This window comes from Lycorma delicatula, chromosome 4 (genome assembly GCF_047948215.1).
Source record: "Lycorma delicatula isolate Av1 chromosome 4, ASM4794821v1, whole genome shotgun sequence".
Classification (NCBI taxonomy): Eukaryota; Metazoa; Arthropoda; class Insecta; order Hemiptera; family Fulgoridae; genus Lycorma; species Lycorma delicatula.
Genome location: NC_134458.1, coordinates 186,032,941 through 186,052,683, shown reverse-complemented (window position 1 = coordinate 186,052,683; position 19,743 = coordinate 186,032,941). Strand labels below are relative to the sequence as shown.

General features: G+C 28.5%; 1 protein-coding gene across 2 annotated transcripts in view; it reads left to right on the top strand.

Annotated features, from left to right (window-relative positions):
• LOC142324143 (uncharacterized) overlaps positions 1–19,743 on the top strand; it is a 616,229-nt gene that overhangs the window by 388,455 nt on the left and 208,031 nt on the right. For both annotated transcript variants that reach the window (XM_075364836.1, XM_075364835.1), the window contains exon 3: positions 18,374–18,582. In XM_075364836.1, coding sequence (XP_075220951.1) covers positions 18,374–18,582 — 209 coding nt within the window. The remainder of the gene's footprint in view (positions 1–18,373; positions 18,583–19,743) is intronic.

Genomic DNA, 19,743 nt, shown 5'->3' with positions numbered 1-19,743 from the left:
TTACGTATCTAAATGTGAGTTATTTGCACATTCAGGTGTATAGATGTCAGGAGGTTTTGATCTATATAAACATGTCTATAAACAAATAACTAATTATACGAAATAACCGATAATATTGACAAGTATAATTACTGAATTTTAATTTTATTAAAGCTTCATATAATATTTCATCGCATTCAATAATCATATATAGTCTGAACATACAGGTACATAATATACCTCCATCCAGAGAACTCAATAGAATGAAAATTTTGTTATTTATGTAAGCTTTATTACGCTATGTTGTAAATAAGTAATAACATGTGAACACTATGTAAATCGTATGTAATATGTAATTCAATTCGGAATATTGATTATAAGCAAACCATGTTGATTATATGGAATAACAATGTTGAATGATGTCATTATTGTTATTATTAGTATTATTACTACAGAATTACAGTAAATAGTGTTGTTCAACATTCAACGCCCTATGGATAAATTACAGTTCTACTAGAAGGACCATACGTCTTCTTGGCGTGTATTTCACTCATACATCACTTTGTACTCTTCCCGCGACCACCTCCCATCAACCCCTCTACCAGTACAAGTATTCATCTAAACAATTACCTTCAGTAACTGAATAATACGTTTTGTTCTAGTTTCTAGGTTTATGTATTACAGTTATATTTTATCGCTTTAATATATTACTTTACTTTTCTAATTAAAGTAATTAACCTTTTAGGAAAAACTTAATTAATTGTTTATATTTGTACATGTCTCAGCTTTACTCTTTATTTTCTTATAATTAATAAGTAAAATATAATATTAAAAAAATTGTAATTTAATTTAATAATTAGTTATATTTTATTTACTGGTTTTTCACTTTTTTGTGATAACAGAACAATATAATTAGATTGAAATACCTTGTTAATCATAATTGTTAATTATAAAAAACTAATAATTTCTATCGAAACGGGATAGGTTTTCAATTTTTTTTTGTCTTCAGTCATTTGACTGGTTTGATGCAGCTCTCCAAGATTCCCTATCTAGTGCTAGTCGTTTCATTTCAGTATACCCTCTACATCCTACATCCCTAACAATTTGTTTTACATATTCCAAACGTGGCCTGCCTACACAATTTTTTCCTTCTACCTGTCCTTCCAATATTAAAGCGACTATTCCAGGATGCCTTAGTATGTGGCCTATAAGTCTGTCTCTTCTTTTAACTATATTTTTCCAAATGCTTCTTTCTTCATCTATTTGCCGCAATACCTCTTCATTTGTCACTTTATCCACCCATCTGATTTTTAACGTTTTCCTATAGCACCGCATTTCAAAAGCTTCTAATCTTTTCTTCTCAGATACTCCGATCGTCCAAGTTTCACTTCTATATAAAGCGACACTCCAAACATATACTTTCAAAAATCTTTTCCTGACATTTAAATTAATTTTTGATGTAAACAAATTATATTTCTTACTGAAGGCTCGTTTAGTTTGTGCTATTCGGCATTTTATATCGCTCCTGCTTCGTCCATCTTTAGTAATTCTACTTCCAAAATAACAAATTTCTTCTTTTCTTCTCCTATTTTCACATTCAGTGGTTTCCAACAGGGAAGTAAAAAAATATTTGATGTTAGGATAATCTTACTCAATGTATTATCACATGTAATCGTATATGAAACAATGTATATGAAAATAGACATTGATGAGGAGGTTTTAATTGATGGAGAGCGGAAAACATTTTAATAATATATAAATTGATTTTTCTGAATAGATCTTATATAATCGTATCAAAAAATTGGATTAAATGAAATAAAACAAAAATATTTCTTCGGTTTTACATGTTTATTAATTCTTCTAACTTGTCAGAAAATGTAAATGTTAGGAATTTATTTTAATTTAGTTTTTGTTGAAAAATAAAAATTTGTCATTATTTTCTATTACACTTTAAAAGCTCTATTTAATTTATTAAAAATAATCGTTGCCATAATATTATTATCAAAATTGAATTTATATCACTGAAAATTAATAATTTCATTTAACATATTCTTGGACAGTTCCTGTTTTTTACCCAAGTAATCTAATCTAAATATCACATAAATAAATATCACACATCAATTAAAATAACCCCTAAATCCGTAAAAACTTTATTAATAGTTTTCATTGATCTTTACTTATAAATGAATAAAGATGCTTATGAACAAATACTTGTAATATTGGAGATTTTTTCTATCTTTGGAAGTTGGTTCCAAAAAAAAATTATATAATTAAACCTTATTTCTTGTAAAATAGTAGTCTTGAATAAAAAAATTTTCAAAAGCTATTTTCCATAATTATATGGATTTTAAAATTTATTATTTTTTTAAAACAATGATAGTTAAAAAAAAACAATTTTTGTTTTTAACATCATGAAACATTTAGAAACGTTCTAATAAACAATTTTATTTTCAAGAATTGCGTGTAGTCACATCAAGAACTGAAATAAATTGAAAAAGATGATTACTTTAAAAACAGTTTACAAAAATTAGCTTAAAATCTAAACTTCGATAAATTTTCGATTGCTATACGATTATGAGCAATAAACAATTTGGAGAAAATATTAAAGTAAAATTAATAAACCAAAAAAGAAGAAGTAACTGAAAAATAAACAGTACTAATGAAACATTAAAACGATTTTCTTATTCGGGTTTTTAGAATAAGAGAAAAAAAAATTAAACGACTGTCTTCTTTAAGCAGGTCTAATAGAAAATTTAAATTTAATTTAATAACATGTAAACGGTTTAAACCTAATATTAAATATCAATTTTTAATTTTTTTTTTTTTAAATTTTTTCTTATGAACGTAATAACCAAGAATTAGAGAGTTGGGAATTTACTTTGTTAACAGTCAGGCTGAAACTTAAGTTTTGAACAACGTTGAGATATCTTATAGCCTTTCTGAATTTCAAATATGTTAAAAAATCCTTCTTTGAAAGTTTTCAATAATCAGAACGGTTATCTTCTCCTTTAAATTTTCTTCGTGGGGAGGGGGATCTTTTTGAAAGTTTCAGATCAATGTTATTTTTATCTGTCTTGGGATATTTTATATCCTAATTCGTATATAACTAAGGTGTTTTAGTAAGAGTGGAAAAAATTAACTGAAAATTTATTTGGTGTAGACATTTTTAATCGAAATTTATTTAATCTTTCTGTTTTGTTTATATTAAATTTAGCGGTATTATTATTTTTTTTATTATCATTAATTAATTTTTTTATGTGTGTCCTCTTCCGATAATATTTAATGATGATAATTGTATTACCATCAAAATAGCCCCCTTGGTTTAAATTTGAAATAACATTTTTGAGCGCAATCTTCTGTTTTCAAACCTAAACGTATATATCATTTAAAGCAAACCTCAATGTTATGGTGATACGATTAATAGAAAACAACGGTATGATATATACAATGGTACGATATATAAAAGAAAACAACATTTTGTTTCATTAAAATCAATTTTAGCAATTCCACAAGCCGTACACACAAAAAGATTTAGACAGACAAATAAGTATTACAGTACCGGGTGATTCAGAAAGGATTTCACAATTTTAAAAGCATATACAAATTTATTTAGAAAACTTACACATTCGGTTGAAGTCTCATTTTATAGCGAAACACATTAATTTTGACTCGGTATTTCATTAGTACTAAATTCGGCCACCAGCACCGTCACCAGTGTTGTTAAAAATGGATACATTTACCGGTGCGGAACGTGCTCGCTGTGTGTTTTGGTTTCACGATTTGCAGTCAGCAACTGCAGATCAACGTAATTTTTACGTTGATGTCCTTCTCCGTACTCGGAGAAGGCTCCGAGTACGGTACGGAGCCTTCTACTAGGCGTCCAATGACTCTTGACCCCAAACCTTCGTCGAGACAGTTTGTTCTGTTAAAGATACAAAATCACTAGGACACCCACGCGTCCCTGAAGCTGCTGTAGAACAACTGGAGAAGGCTTTGCACATTGTCCGAAGAAATCAACTCGACGTGGGTCACGTGAGACTGGCATTCCACAAACGACTGTTTGGTGCGTATTACGTAAACGATTGTACTTGAACCACAGTACATTGCAACTACTAACCGTAATGCAGTACATTACAGATGACGATGTAACACATACCTCATGACAAAGTTGCTCGGCTGCAGTTTTTTCTTCGCATCGGTAGCAAGGTGAACTTGCGTAATTGCCCAATATGAGGTAGCAAACACCCTTAATGAGACATTGCACCTTACGGTGATTTCGGAGGCTAAACAGAAAAGTAATAGCACATTCGTGATAGACCTAAGGTCAATGTTTTATGTTTCCTAAACCAAGACTGTGTGGTCCGTTCTTCTTCTAGGAGGCAACCGTAAATAGTATAGTTTATCTGGACGTGCTTCGAAATTTTATAATTCCTCAGTTAGAGGATGATGATCAAGATGGACGCCATTACTATCAGCAAGACGGGATACCACCTCCCTTCCGCCTAGAAGTCCGAGATTTTCTTCATACTCGATTCCCAGAACGGCGGATTAGTCGTGAAGGTACAGAATTTCATGGCCACCTCGTTCCCTAGATTTAACCCCGCTAAATCTTTTCTTGTGCGGTTCCATTAAAGATCGCTTTTATTCGACGAAAGGTTTCATTACGAGATCACCTTTGCCAGCTGATCTCGTTAAGCTGATTTCAAATTAACGTCGCAGCTGCAGAGGTAAACCCCGAATTACTATCTACCAATCTATAATGAAATAGACTTCAGACAGGATCTATGTCGCATTATAAATGGTCACCGTATCGAACCAAAGTGAATGTTGGTTGACAAACTTGATTTTTCTATGAAATGAGACCTCAAACGAATATGTAAGTTATCTAAATAAATTTTTATATGCATTTTAAAGTTTTGAAGTCCTTTGTGAATCACCTGGTTTTTTTTTAAGTTAAAAATAATAATTTGACCCGCCGGTTTAGTCTGATGGTTAAACTTGTCATCGTAAAATCAGCTGATTTTCAAAGTCGGGAGTTCTAAGGTTCGAGTCCATGTAATGTCAGTTGCTTTTATATCGATTTGAATGCTAGACTGTGGATACCGGTGTTCTTTGGTGGCTGGGTTTCAATTAAACACACGCCTCAGGAGTGGTCTACCCCTGAATTTGTTTCAGACTAGTTGTTTACCGATACAATTGCCTTAAGGCTGCAGCTACATCAGTCTTGGCAAGTCGGTAGCGGTAATTTTATTTTATTCACCGTGACCCGGAAGTAGCTGGAAAACTGATGGGAGAAAACAAAAAAAAAAATTACAAATAAACCCCCATTTCTTTGAGCAAAATCGTAGGTTTACTAGTGCTAAATGACGAGGTAACACCAGGAGGAACAGATGAAATAGTTGAAGGAAAAGATAGAGTTAAAAAAATAAGCTAAATACGAAAAAGAAGAAGAGGTGAATAAAGAAAAAGGAAAGGGAAGAGGAAATCTTAGAGTAGTGAAAGAAGAAAGAGAAGAGAAGCAAAAAAAGCAAAATGAAGAAGAAGAGAGGAATGTATCAGATAAAGACTAGGTAAATGAACTAGAATTAAAAGAATAATCTTAATTTCGTTTTACAGTTTACTTATTCCAAACTAGATTAACTCATTAATTTATAACATAAATATTATTTCGCAGCATTTAAATTATTATAATTTGAAAGCAGAAGAGAGCTCAAAGACCATTTCCTTTACAAAAAATTAACTTTTGTTTTCCGATTAATTTCAATAATCCGTTTATACGGCTCTTACTTGGATATATTTTTAATTAATAATATTTATTGGAATATAGAAAGAGAAGTGGTAAAGATTAAAGTCTATAAATGCAAGATACATGCATCTTATGTTGTTTATTGATATAGCCTACTATAGAAAGTGAAGTAACATTTTCTATTAAAGTTTAGATCATGGCTGACGACTGACCACAGTTAGAATCAAGTTTTGAATTCGAGAGTTGGAAGTGGAAAATAGGAAGGGAATTTATTAACGAAGAGGGTGCTGGTGCTGGTAGTCATAGCGGTGATGTGGTGTGATGGTGGGATTTCTTGATTAGACAAGTCTGGATTTGGGTCTTGGCCACAAGGATGTAATAGTAAGGGTTTGGATTTAGAAGGGGAATGAAGATGAGGAAACAGCAGCGGTTTGTTACATTCTATCTTTGTCATCCCTTTAGCCAATAGCTAGATGGGTAATAAGATCTGATTGCATAGTTTAAACTCTACTTTGTTGTAACCTCACACATTTACACACGCACACACTCATACATATACAAAATAAGTTAGGCTTTGATATATAAGGGAAAGACTCTATACTATTTCAGTTTCATTCGAACTCAGTTAGCCTTCTCCTTCTAACTGGAACCGAATATTTTGTAATAAACTTTAAATAGAGTGTCCGTTGAATTGAATAGACTACGTATTTTCCTATATTTTCAATTTGAATCTAATTCAGGAAGTAATCCTTTTTATATCCGGGGATAAAAATTACATCCTTAACAATTGTTAATAGGAAAATATAAATTCAGTACTTTACTTTTGCTAAATCAGTATTCCTTTCAACGTATAGTACGTGCATTTTGCTCAGAATTTAATAAAATCCACATGAATAAGAAATCAAAGTGCAGGAGAGATATATAATAGTTATTGTATGAAATAAGAATAAGTTACATATCATTTTATTCATAAAATTCTTTAAAGAAAATTATATTTTGTCAAAAGACCTGATAAAAATCTTCTATACCTTCTTACAGTGCTTGTAACTTATAAATTTATTCTTCCTCTTGAATCACTCGACTAATGTTTTCGAAATTTTGAAAAAGAAACCTTATTTCAATAATAATCTAAAACAAAAGAAAAAAATACATTATCTTTAATAATTCAATCGTTCGTTTCAAGAGAAACAAAACCATAATTAATGTTAAAAAAATAATGTTTTTTATACAAGAGATAATCATAACTTAAATTTACTTGATAGGTATTTTTGAAATACGAGATCTGATTATGATTTTTCAAAAAAAAATTTATTTATACTGTTTTAAATTAAAATTTTATTGCATTTGGTAATTATTTTTCAGACATCAGTTACGCTCTTTATAAAAGAATTACATTTTATAAAAGTTTCTTCTCAGAAATAATTTTGTCAAAAATCTATATAAAATATCCCTTATTATAAAATAAAAAAGCTGGCAAAGTATTGTACAACTTTGCCGGCAATTAATATATATATATATATATTTTAAGGTGCGGAATAAATTAAAAAAAAAATTTTCTTTAACATAAAAAATTTCCTTGAGTAAAGAAAGTTTTCTCTAAATCTAACACTCCCTTCAATAAAGGCAAAAATAAGAAAAAGGTTTTTAAAAAGAACTTTTCTATATTTTAGGTTCCGGATCTATATGAAAAAAAAAATGTTTAAATATACCTTAGTTCGATATATGAGGTATGAATTTTCAAAAAATGTTTGGAAAATATTTAAGCCGAAGCGAGACAGCTCAAAAGAACAAAAAATATATATCTCAATTTTAAGAGATAGGGTTGATTTATATATGATATGTTATTAACAAATTTACTTTAATACATATTCTCTAAAATCGAAATTTGTTTTTCTCGCGATATCCCCCACTCATTAACGAATTTTTTTTTCAAAATTAATATGATCAATCTCCCACGTATATAAATGTTTGAGCCAAACTTAAAGAAAATCGGTTTGGTCAATCCTGAGATATAAAGCCAAAAGCACTCCGACACACATATATACATAATACGCAAATACGTACAACAGATGTTTTTTTTGGTTAGGTGAACTAGTTGGATCCTAAAACGTAAAGATTTGCAAAATATCCGATACCCCATTTTTGACATGAACAGCACATTCATCCTTTAATACAGCTATTCGCCGGGTAAGTAAAAATTAAAATTCATCTTGTCTTAAGAGTTACGAAGCTAATACTGTAATCACTTTTCTAAAAAAAAGGCTTCATTCATTATAACTTTGAACTCTTTTCAGAATTTAATTCTCTTTATTCATTGAAAAAAAAATTATGTGAGATTATTTGGATCATATTTAAAATGACGCAGCACAAGTGTTTTATTTTTGAAAATTAAAAAAAAAAAATATTGTGTTACGGATAAAGAGGCTCGTTTATACATTTTAATCTAGGTTGGGCTTTTTACAACGATCGGATTGGAAACACGGTTCACGATCAGATAGAACCACTCTTATTAAATCAGATAAATAATAAGATCTCATCTTTAACACAGAAGTAATGGGGTTCTACAAAAAAACATAAAGAAAATTACAGAATAACAGGATGAAGTATAAGGAAGCGAAAATAAAGAGATGCCACCTACAGAGAGATTGCGAATTGAAAAAATTCTCTTCTGCCTGAAGCAGGATTTGAGTGTAGGAGAATGGATAGATGCCCGTCCATCGCACCCAAAACACACTACAAGATCGGAGTTGCTTTATCTGGGACTGGAGATAACATTTATGTGATACGACAGATTTTATTGTCTAGTTTCTAAGCTTCCTTAATGAAAACCTTAGTCCATCCTAGAAATATTGTGTCGTGTGGGTGTATTAAACTAAAATAGATAAACTGCTTACCGATTTATATACTCCTTTCCACTGGAGGGTAAAATTGGAAGATAATTAGCATTTAGTATCTCAAAGATTATTTTAATCATCAGCAGACGATTCGAACTGGTCGCCGCTACTTAATACTCTGACTACTATTGTTATGAATAATGTCATTAGACTAGTGATGCGCGTAATTTCTGTGCAAACGCATTAAATATTTTAATATTCTATTTTTTATAGCGTAAAATAATTGTGGTATAATCGAGAAATATTGCAAATGTATGCTTTTATTTTTCATAATGGATTCTTATTATTACTGTGCGTATGTGTGTGCGTGCGCGCGTATATATATATCTACATACGAGTATATATATATATATATATATATATATATATGATTTTACTAAACATAATAAAATATATGGTAAATCTAAATATAAAATAAAATTTCATCTGTAACAATAATAAAATATTTTATAACGGTATAAAATCTACGATATAACCAAATGGAACTGAACAAAAGACACATTCAGAAACTAACCACGGGTATTTTGTGGTTATTCTTTCAGACTCTATAACACTTTTGGTAATAACAGTTACACATATAACACAGATATGTTTGCATGGTATGGGATACTGTCCAAGTAGGTCAAAACATTCACTGTCATTTGTTGGAAAAGTATTAACTAGTTATCTAAATATATATATATAAAAAAAAAACACGTCGTGAGTGATTTAATAATCGACGCGCAAAAAAACTACTAAAGATAAATCGATGAAAATTTGTATATACGTTCTTCGTACGGTGTAAGTGCACACTAAAAAAGAAATTTTTAAAATCCCGAATTTAAATAGTTAAAATGGAGTAACGATGAAATTTAATTTTTTTTTTAATTTCTCGATAACAAATGAAGATATCAACTTGATTTTTTTTTGTATGTAATCTTCCTATAAATATCTAAAAACCGATTCCTAAAATTTTTGGAAATTCGATAATGAAAGGCGTGAATATAGGTAAAACATTTCGAATAATGATTGCAAATTTTCCCCCCTTCCGACCATAACAAAGATATTCACTCGATTTTGGCTTATAAATACTTTTCAGATAAATACCTAAATACCATTTTCGGGCTTTTTTAATTTTAATATTTTAAGGCGTAAAAAAACATAAGTTGTTTTTTACATTTTTTCCGTTTTATGCTACCGCTACTGAATCAATCTTTATGGGATTTGCAAAACTTGTAAGAGATTTGGTGATAATTTATGTTTGTAAATCTAATTATGTATTTTGCGGGCAAAGCCGCAACGGGAAATCCAAAAACCAATAATTAGTGGGTCTGTTCTGACTAAACTGTTGCTCTGAGGAAATTACAATAGACTGATAATTTTTATAAATTGAACAGACTTTAATTTTTATTTATCATTATTATTCTGCCAGACTAAACCTCACCGCGACGGGACAAACGTGTAAACATACAGCGCGAGCGAAGCAGCTACGCGGATGCTAGCTATAGTATAAAAGAACATTGATTCATACCCTTTACTGTAGTAAACATCCCTAATGAGTCGTTAAACTTACTGTTTTATCATAACGTTCTCTATGAACGTATAAATACTTAATCTTTAGAATTTAATTCAATAATTATCCAATTAATTGTCTTATAATTAAAATAAAATTAATAAATAAAGTATATATAATTAAATTTGTCAAAAAAACATTCCATTATACCTTAAATATTATTATATATTCTCTTCTTTTCAGTTCAATTTATATTAAAACTCTTGTTACTTTTCTTTAGTTTGGACGTTCGGTTATTTGACTGCTTTTTTACGGTATTCTATTTTTTTTTCATTCTTTTCCAATATTGACAATAATCTCGTAGCCTCAATACATATCAAATTTCCTTCATTTTTAATTACCTGGTTCATAAATTCTAACCTTTGCCTTCTTTTTTATTTAATTTTTATTTTATACACTTCTATTAGCATGTTTATTAAATCTTTGAGTCTTAGCGTATTAAACTACCAGAATTATTCTTCTTTTTATAAGATTTTATTGAAAATCTATTAACTTCTCATACTACATTTTATTGTTAACATCTTAAAAGAGTATCTTTACTTTTTAATTTCCTTATAATTAATATTTTACTATTTTAAAGCGGTTCACTCAATGAAAATATTTTAAAAAATCTATTTCTAATTTTGAAAAACTTTTATTTAAAATTACGTTAAGAACCAGATAAATTATGTCGTACTAATTTTTTGTAATTAAATAAACTTTTAGTAACTACTCTGTCAACATTTATGTCTTTAGATGTAAAAAGGTATATATAATATAAATAAATTTATTTAGTTCCTTAAAAATTGAAAAAAGGTGAGAATTCTAAAAGAAATAATGTTTGAAAATTCAATAATTGAACACTTGCTGAATTCTTGAATATGATTAATGGGATATAATTGTTATTGCATTTTTGACACAGGACGGCGACATATAATTCCTGATCAACCTCCTTTATCTTATAGGCTAAACAAATGAAAACCGTGTAAATTAATTGTTGAGGCTACGCCTCGAAAATTGTTAAATGTTAATGTAACATTTAACAATTGTTTAAATTGTTAATGACTTTTTTTTTTAAGAAAGCCATTCCAGTTGATGAATTAAATTATAATCTTTTCAAAAACAGCTTTCCAATAAATGGTAGATATAAAAATAAATTTATTTTACACAGATGAATAAATGTAATTGGTAAGCAGTTATAAAATATAACATGACAGGTTCATCCTTGTTTAAAATTTCTGTTGTTTTACAAACTAGTTTACCAAACGATATTAAATTAAAAACGTACTACATCATTATTTTATTATACTAAATATATTCTTAAATTAAAATTACGAGAAAACTAAAAAAAATAAGATATTAATTTATACCGTAAACATTCAATGGCATGTAGTAATGGTATAATGTTAAAACATTCAGTTTAATACAGACAACGTTATATTAAAAAATACTCATTAAAATTTTAACATTAATAATGATTTACTCATAATCGTAACTACAGGCTAATTTCAAATTATAAACATTTTTTCCATGAGAGAACATAAGAATATATTTTTTTAAATATGCTTTTCTTCTTCAAAAAAAAAAAAAAATATCGTACTTAAAAGTAAAAGAAAATTACGTTAAAATTTTTTTTTACATTTATGCATGACTAAACAGAAAAGCAGGGGGCGCACCCCACGCTTTCTTTTTTAGTCATGTATAAATAGAAAATCTTATTAAAAGTAATCTTCTTGGAAATTTAATTACTTTTTAGTACGAATTGTTTTTGTTTTTTTTTTTAAGAAAATATGTTTTAAATAAATTTTTTAACGCTTTTTTTATTTTCTATTTTTTATAAATCATATTTGAACAGAATAAATTTTCTTAAGTTAAAACATAAAAAAGATAAAGCGTTAATTTTACCACTAATTTTTTTTCTTTTAATTGTATTAATATTTAAACTGACAAGTAAGTTTTTATTTTAGTTGTTTCAGTTCTTTAGCAAAGAAAAAATATTAATATGCAGTTTTACTATACGTACATTATACACTGTATAAGTAGTTTTCATTATTATAAATGACACCAGTTATTTATAACTAAAAATCATATGATTATCTTATTTAAATTTTAGAAAATAACTTTACAGCCACCTAATCTACTTATTCTAACCCACCGGGTCGGTCTAGTGGTGAACTAGTCATCAGAAATCAGCTGATTTGGAAGTCGAGAGTTCGAAGGTTCAAATCCCAGTAAAGACAGTAACTTTTATACAGATTTGAATACTAGATCATGGATATCGGTGTTCTTTGGTTGTTGGGTTTCAATTAACCACACATCTCAGGAATAGTCGACCTGAGACAGTACAAAACTACACTTCATTCATACACATCATCCTCTAAAATAATACCTTACGTAGTTCTGGAGGCTAAACAGAAAAATAAAAAATCTGCTCATTCTAATCGACGTTCAAAATCAATCGGATCGATAGCTACATCATATCGATTCTGCTTTCTTCCTCAAGATTTTATCCTTGTATCTCTAACAACTTTTATATAAATGTTCTATAAATATAAAGTATAGAGATATACATAATTAACAATAGAATATTGTATTGTCAACCGACTTGCATCATTATGTAAAATTTCACCATTGTACGACGTCGGGAAGCGAGTTTAATTAAGGTTGCAAGATTTGAGGACTCAGTTGAACCGTTGTAAGTTAAAGAAAAATATGTTCAAAAATATCCTGACCGGGAGTCGAACCCAAAACATTTCGAATAAAGAGCAGCGATTGTACCACAGCTCTAAGGAGGTCGATAGTTTGTAAATCCCATTCAATAACCTCTAACATGTGTGGAATAAATTATTTTTATTAGGCCTCTGTTAACTTCGTTTTTTTTTCATGAAATGTCAAATTTCATGTTGCTATGTAACATCTTAGATTTATTACACCCGGATATTTTGTTAAAAAGTATTCATTACTAAATTTATACAATACTAAATTCATTATAATCATTACTAAATTATTCAATACTAAAACTTAATATTAGCTAGGAGATGACTGGGATGTCTTCTTTTTGATTTGAAAATTTTCAACATGAAATATAAATAAGTGTAGTTAATGAATACACCATCTGAATTTACAATAAATTTAAGTAATGTTTAACAGTAAATAATTTTTAATAATTAAAGAATTGTTATGTGTCATCAGATCTAAGGTAAATCATGTAAAATAGATAAATAAAAATCTAGTAATTTATATTGGCGAGGAGGGTAAATCAAGTTACAGAGAAGTTGGTCAATTTCTTTACTTTTCCCAAAAGTTAGTACAATATTTAAGTTTAACTTAAATAATTGAGGCTTGCTAACTAAATTAGAACTTAAGCTTAATAAAAGTGTTTTTAATCCGAGCTGCAATCATTACTTATAGTAAACGAATTGTTTTTTTCAATGGGCTATTAAAACTTAAAATACAGGTAAGCTGTTCCTTTTTAAAGAAAAAACAAAAAGAAAAGAATAAAAGAAAAACGACTTTAAATATCAGCCAGAGATTAATTTTTAGATAAAAAAAGTTTTAACCAAAGTGATTTCTAATTTATGACGCTAATGTAGAATTACCTTTATTTCCAATAATTGCCCTTAATTAAGCTTAATTAGAGTGACTTTAATAACGATTTTCATTAATAAATTCAAATTTAATTTTAATTAAATCCTGGATCGTTTAATAATTACTGTTCATAATTAATTTTATTGTAATTTCACGTTACTAATAAAATTAAGAATATTTAGATTACGTTCCATTGTAACAGTAACCTACAAACTCGGTTATAAATAACATTTAAAAAACCTCTATCATACCAGATAACAAAAATATTTTTTTGGAAAACATTGCTATACATCTACCTAAGAGAAACAGCTGTACATTTTTGTCGCTATTTTTAATTAAATACTCATCTTTTTAAATAACTCCTACCCAATTTATTTAAAATTGGGTAGGGAATAATTGAATGTAAAGTCAAAATAGCCAGATGCGAGGGGCCCAAATGACCCTTGAGCATCTGGTACATATAATATAATGCTGTTACATAAAAAAAAAGCAGAATTAAAAAAATATATGAAGATACGGTTAAAGAAAATAACAGATAAATAATGTCAGTTACTTTTCTCTCAGAATAACAGTTATCAGTTATACTTTCACAAACAACTATCAGTTGCCAATGTAATTTATTATTTATTATTTTTAATACAAATGACAGTATTTTGAAGTTGGGAAACGTGTCAAAAATTCAGAAAAAATTCTTAACATTTTATAAATTTTTAATTTTGTTGGTCTTTCAGTTGTTTGACATTTAATAGAAATGGGAGTATTTTGACGGGAAACAGGTCAAAAATTCAGAAAAAATTTTTCACATTTTATAAATTTATTATTTTGTTGGTCTTTCAGTTATTTGACATTTAATGCACTTTTCCATTTCTTAATGTATCAATCTTTTCTCTTCCCAACACCTCTTCTTACATTTTTCATCCTGTTTCGTATATACTAATCGACGTCTTCTTTTAGTGATTTTACTCTTTAAACATGATAAATGTCCCTGTTTCATTCCATATAAAGTGTTAATGTGGAAGGTTTATATTCTAATTAAATATTTATTGGTTTTATTTTTAATTTCTTAATCAGTGTTTGAAATTAACGTACCTTTTTCGGTATAAAAACTCATTAAGTATATGCAGTCAACTTATCATATAATCTATAAGTCGTCCATGCTTTGTAATTTTGCTAATTAAATGTGATTATTTTGTTTTTTTATTTTAATATTTAACTTTTCATTACACTTTTTCTGTATTTTCTTTCTTATTTTCTGTTGTTTAATTTCAAATTGAATTTTTCAATCAGTAATGAATTCCCTCCATTTCACTCAAAACAATGTTGTTATATTGAAATAACAATATAACAGATCTTATTATTTTTTGCCCCTTGACCTTGTAAAACATTTTTACGATAAATAATAATTCAACAATAAAAAAAGAGAATTAGAAGTTATTAAGGAAATAAAATTTTATGTACTTTTCATTAAAAAAAAAAAAGAATTGTATTTGTAATTTAATATGCGTCAAGGAAGTCGCATAGGAAGTCGTGGTGTTCACATTAGATTTTTTTTTCTGAATTCTATTTTTTCTTTAGATCATCCTTTTTTTTATTCCACTTCACAATAAGAAATTGTTTATTCAATTTAAAAAAAATTCCTTTTGGAAAGGTTTGATTTTCTTACACCTTCTTTCTTTCTAAAATTAACTTGAAGGTTTTTAATTTTTTTTAAGGTTTTTAAATTAAGTTTTAAAAAAGTATTAAATTAATTATTAATTTAATAATTAAATATATGCACGGTGAAGTTAAATTCAATTTTTATCTTAAAACTTCTTTAAGCTCTGAAGATAACTTAATTTTTTTTAAATTTTAAGTTTTCATTTGAAACATTAATTTATGCAAATAATGAAAAGTTAAAAAAATGAATAATCCTTAAATATTATGATATTTTATAATATGTACTTTATATATTCGCTACCAGTAGTTTTTTAATATTCCTTGGCATTAAATTAAAGTATTTTAATACTTAACGGATTTTGAAACTTAATTTTTTTTTGTGAATATTTATGAAATTTTATTATAGATAAAAAAAAAAATATGAAGAATAAAAATAGTTGTTAGTATTATTTAACACGAAATAAAAAGAGAAGACATTCTTCATTTCAGGCAAGGAGCTCTTGCTTTTATGAGAGAACTGCATGGTTAAACCGATATTATACCGAAAGATTTAATGCAGTGGTTCAAACTATGCCCGCGGTTCATACGAGCGCTATTCAGGCTCTGAGGTTTAAAATTATTAATGTTGCTCTGTCAGCATCTGTCTTAGAATTTTTTTATCATTATAAATTTTGTGCGCAAAGTCTTTTTTTGTTTTATGTTTTTGTCCTTCATTAGTAATACTTTAATGTCAATACTACTGAATTGCATCAAACGTTGCAGAGTCCATATCATGACGTCCACTTTTTCGGTTGGATTTGGTACAAGATGAGAAGCACAAATTAATTCTAAGAACACGTTCCCTAAACAATGTCGGTCTATAGGAAGTGTAGCATTTCAGCGTAACCTTTCATTTTTCCACGTTCCATTAAATTTGTGTTTAAAATTTTCCATTATATTCTATTATTGTATTAGTTGATTATATTCATCCAGTTCGACAGAAACAACAATATAATCTTATATATGAAGCCGAAAGTATGTTTGTTTGTTTGATTGTGCTCGCATTATGCAAGACTCAACCCACCGATTACTTTCAAATTTGCAGAATACATTCGGCTTATCCCAGGGAAGGTTTTAAGCCATAGACTGAGTCCCTAGCACCCTTGGGGATTAAGATGTGAATTTAAAAAGTCATTAAAGAAAAAAGTGATTGATTCTTTCACTTCATTATTATATTTCCGTCACCATGGCAACAGAAATATGTTATGAATTTTTTGTCGTCAAAGGTGTGTGTACTTTATTTAGCATACATATTACTATTCTGTCTTTTGTAATTTAGTTTCTTTTTCAGGTTTATATAAAGCCTGAATATTTTAACTGTTAGAATCTGTTGTCAGAATTACTCTCACAATCAGGGTAACGAACACTGTGGGGAGTCGAGTGGGCGAAGCCCTCTGGCTAGACGGGAATGGCGACCGAAGTGGTCTCTGGGGAAATGGCGAGTGAAGCAAGTTCTACGGCCCTGAAGTAGGCTCCGTGGCCCCGGGGTGCCCCTGGGTCGGCTCCGGAGTTTAACACCTGGGCCCCGGGGATCCAAGGAGCGGAGGCCACTGGGTAGACGATTGGGCTTGAGAAATGTGCGTCGACTAGAAGTGTGCTTCGGCTAGTCTATCAATAAAATTGTCTTAAAGCACAAATATTAAATGGAAATTTAACTTTATTTATTAAAACACTATAGAAATCATTCATGGTGATTTGACAGTCTAAACAGTGCGATTTGAGAAAAATGTTATTTTGTAGCAAACTAAGGGTAAATACGTAAAAATATTTTACACTTAACTCGGTTACAGGACTATTTCTTATATCAGTAATTAGATTTTATCTAAACTTTAAGAAGCTGTATGAAATAGCGTACCTGGTTACTGTAGTCCAATTGTTGCCATATAAATAACAGTTCAAATTTTTGTCAGTTAAAATATTTTACCCTAATTTTCTTAAAATTTGAGCTCTTACAAAATAAAGCACACTGTTACACGTATTCTTTCTCTAGATTATATAACGAACATGTGTTATCGGATTTAAAAGAATACTTCTTTAAATACAGTAACTGAATTAATACCTTAAAAAATCACGTCAGAATATTTATCTTTTAATTTAATGTACGATCAACGAAAATTATTTTATAAATATATATTTAGAATTTTCTATTAATTTATTCGTTTACATTTCTTTCATTAAATAACTTACATCTAAAAAAGTATAAATAAATAATTTTACGTGCGATTGCATGCATGCATTCACGAGTTTGTATTTATGTACAAGTATATTACAAAAAGTAATTATCAGAAAAAAAAGAAATCTTTAAAGTTTAGGAAAGGCTGATTTAATATTGCAATTTACAGAAACAATTAATAATTAAAAAGAAAAAGAAAAAAAAATTAATAAAAAAACTGCAGTTCATTTTTTTTTTTTGCAATCTGAGCGTTGAAGCGGTATAAAACCAAATAATAAGAAAACTTAACCAATAAATTGATAGAAGATAAAAATAATTGAAAAGATAATAATTAAATTCATTTTCTAGTGAATAACTATACTTCTGACCGATTCACAACTACATTTGTACAAATTCATTTTAAACCGGTTGAGTTTAACACATGAAACAAATCTTTTCTTATGAACATAAATACTTTTTTAAGAAATTCCAGCTTCGTTGTAATCTTAAAATACCGATTAACGACTCTTATTTTCGTAACTAGAAAGTAAGAAGTATAACAACTCAATTCTTAGTAAAATGATTTTGGTTAATTCTGTACTGTAGCTGAGATTTATAACTTTAAATATGTAATTTTCCACTATTGTCAAAATAATTTAAATTCTCATATTATTAGACATAAAAGTAATATTAGAATAAGTGTTTATTAACACGATTACGTTTTAATTTCAGTTAATTACAACAGTTTTGAATTTTATAAAACGGAAAAATATTTATTTTTGTTACAGGAGGTGTGCACGGTCTTCGTGATGTAGAATTAAAGGTGCCTGCTGCAGTTAGTCCTGGAGATACAGTTACATTAATATGTCGTTACGATTTAGAAGGAGAACCTCTATATACAGTAAAATGGTATAAAGGTAGAGAAGAGTTTTACCGTTATATACCAAAAGAACATCCTCATACTCTTGTCTTTCCTCTACCGGCTGTAAATGTTGATGTAAGTAGAATTAAAAAAAAAATTAATTCTAATTTATACATCACTTTAAATAATAAATTTTCAAACGTTAAAATATATAAATATTATTTCAAAATATTTTTCGACATTTTCACATTATCTGTTCATTAATTATACAATCGTTGTCGTGTGATTGTTATTTGTTTATCTTAAAAAAGAAAAATTGATTTCAAGACCCGCTCCCATTTTATTTGTAAGGAAATAATTATGTTCTCATATTTTCTTATTATATTATAATATAAGCTAATTAAGCCAACTTATTTTCATAACGATTCTAGATTTCTCACATTTAATAAAATGAAATTGACATATGAACTAAAGAAAAAAGTTAATTTGTACTTTCTTTTTTGAACTTTTTCTTCTTCTTCTTGTTATTATTATTATTATTTTTATTCTTATTTCTACATTAAAATAAGGGTAGGTCCATTAAAATCAACCCCTGATGAAAAAGAATATTTACAAAAAACGCAAATGTAGTAAAGCCATTTTGATAATTTGTTATGGAAGCCGTCGAAAAAACATTAAGCGACTACTCTTGGGCGTCATATAAGGCAATGGAATGCGAGATTCAATATTATAATAAATTTTTTCTTAGCTCATCTCATTAAAAAAAAAACTCAATTTATGAAGAAAGTGCACCTTACTCGTATTGAAATTGATTCATTAAATCATAAAAAATACATAATAAGCAAATATGCACACGTTATATATAGCTGTCCACTAGCAATGAGCTAGTGGAAAGTTATAAAAGTTATACTTTGTCCAAAGGCTCATTACCTTTGGAGGTCAAAATTGAAAACACGTTTATTGTTATTGTAAAATAACATTATGAGACCACATATGCACCACTTTTTCGATGACTTTCTACCATTTTTGCAGCAACACTATAATCCCGTCGCTGTATAACTAGTGTGGTTTACGGTCAAAAAATTGTGACACGTGGTTTTCACAATCCTCATTTAAAACTGACTTAACACCAATCCCGAAGTTCTGAAGAGATAGAAAAAAATCATAATCTGATGGTGCCAGATCCGGGCTATACGGTGGATGCATTAAAACCTCCCAGTCACGTTTTCTCAATCTCTGACGGGTCTTTAAAATTGTATGCGTCTGGCGTTGTCAGCGCGGTATACGACACCCTTT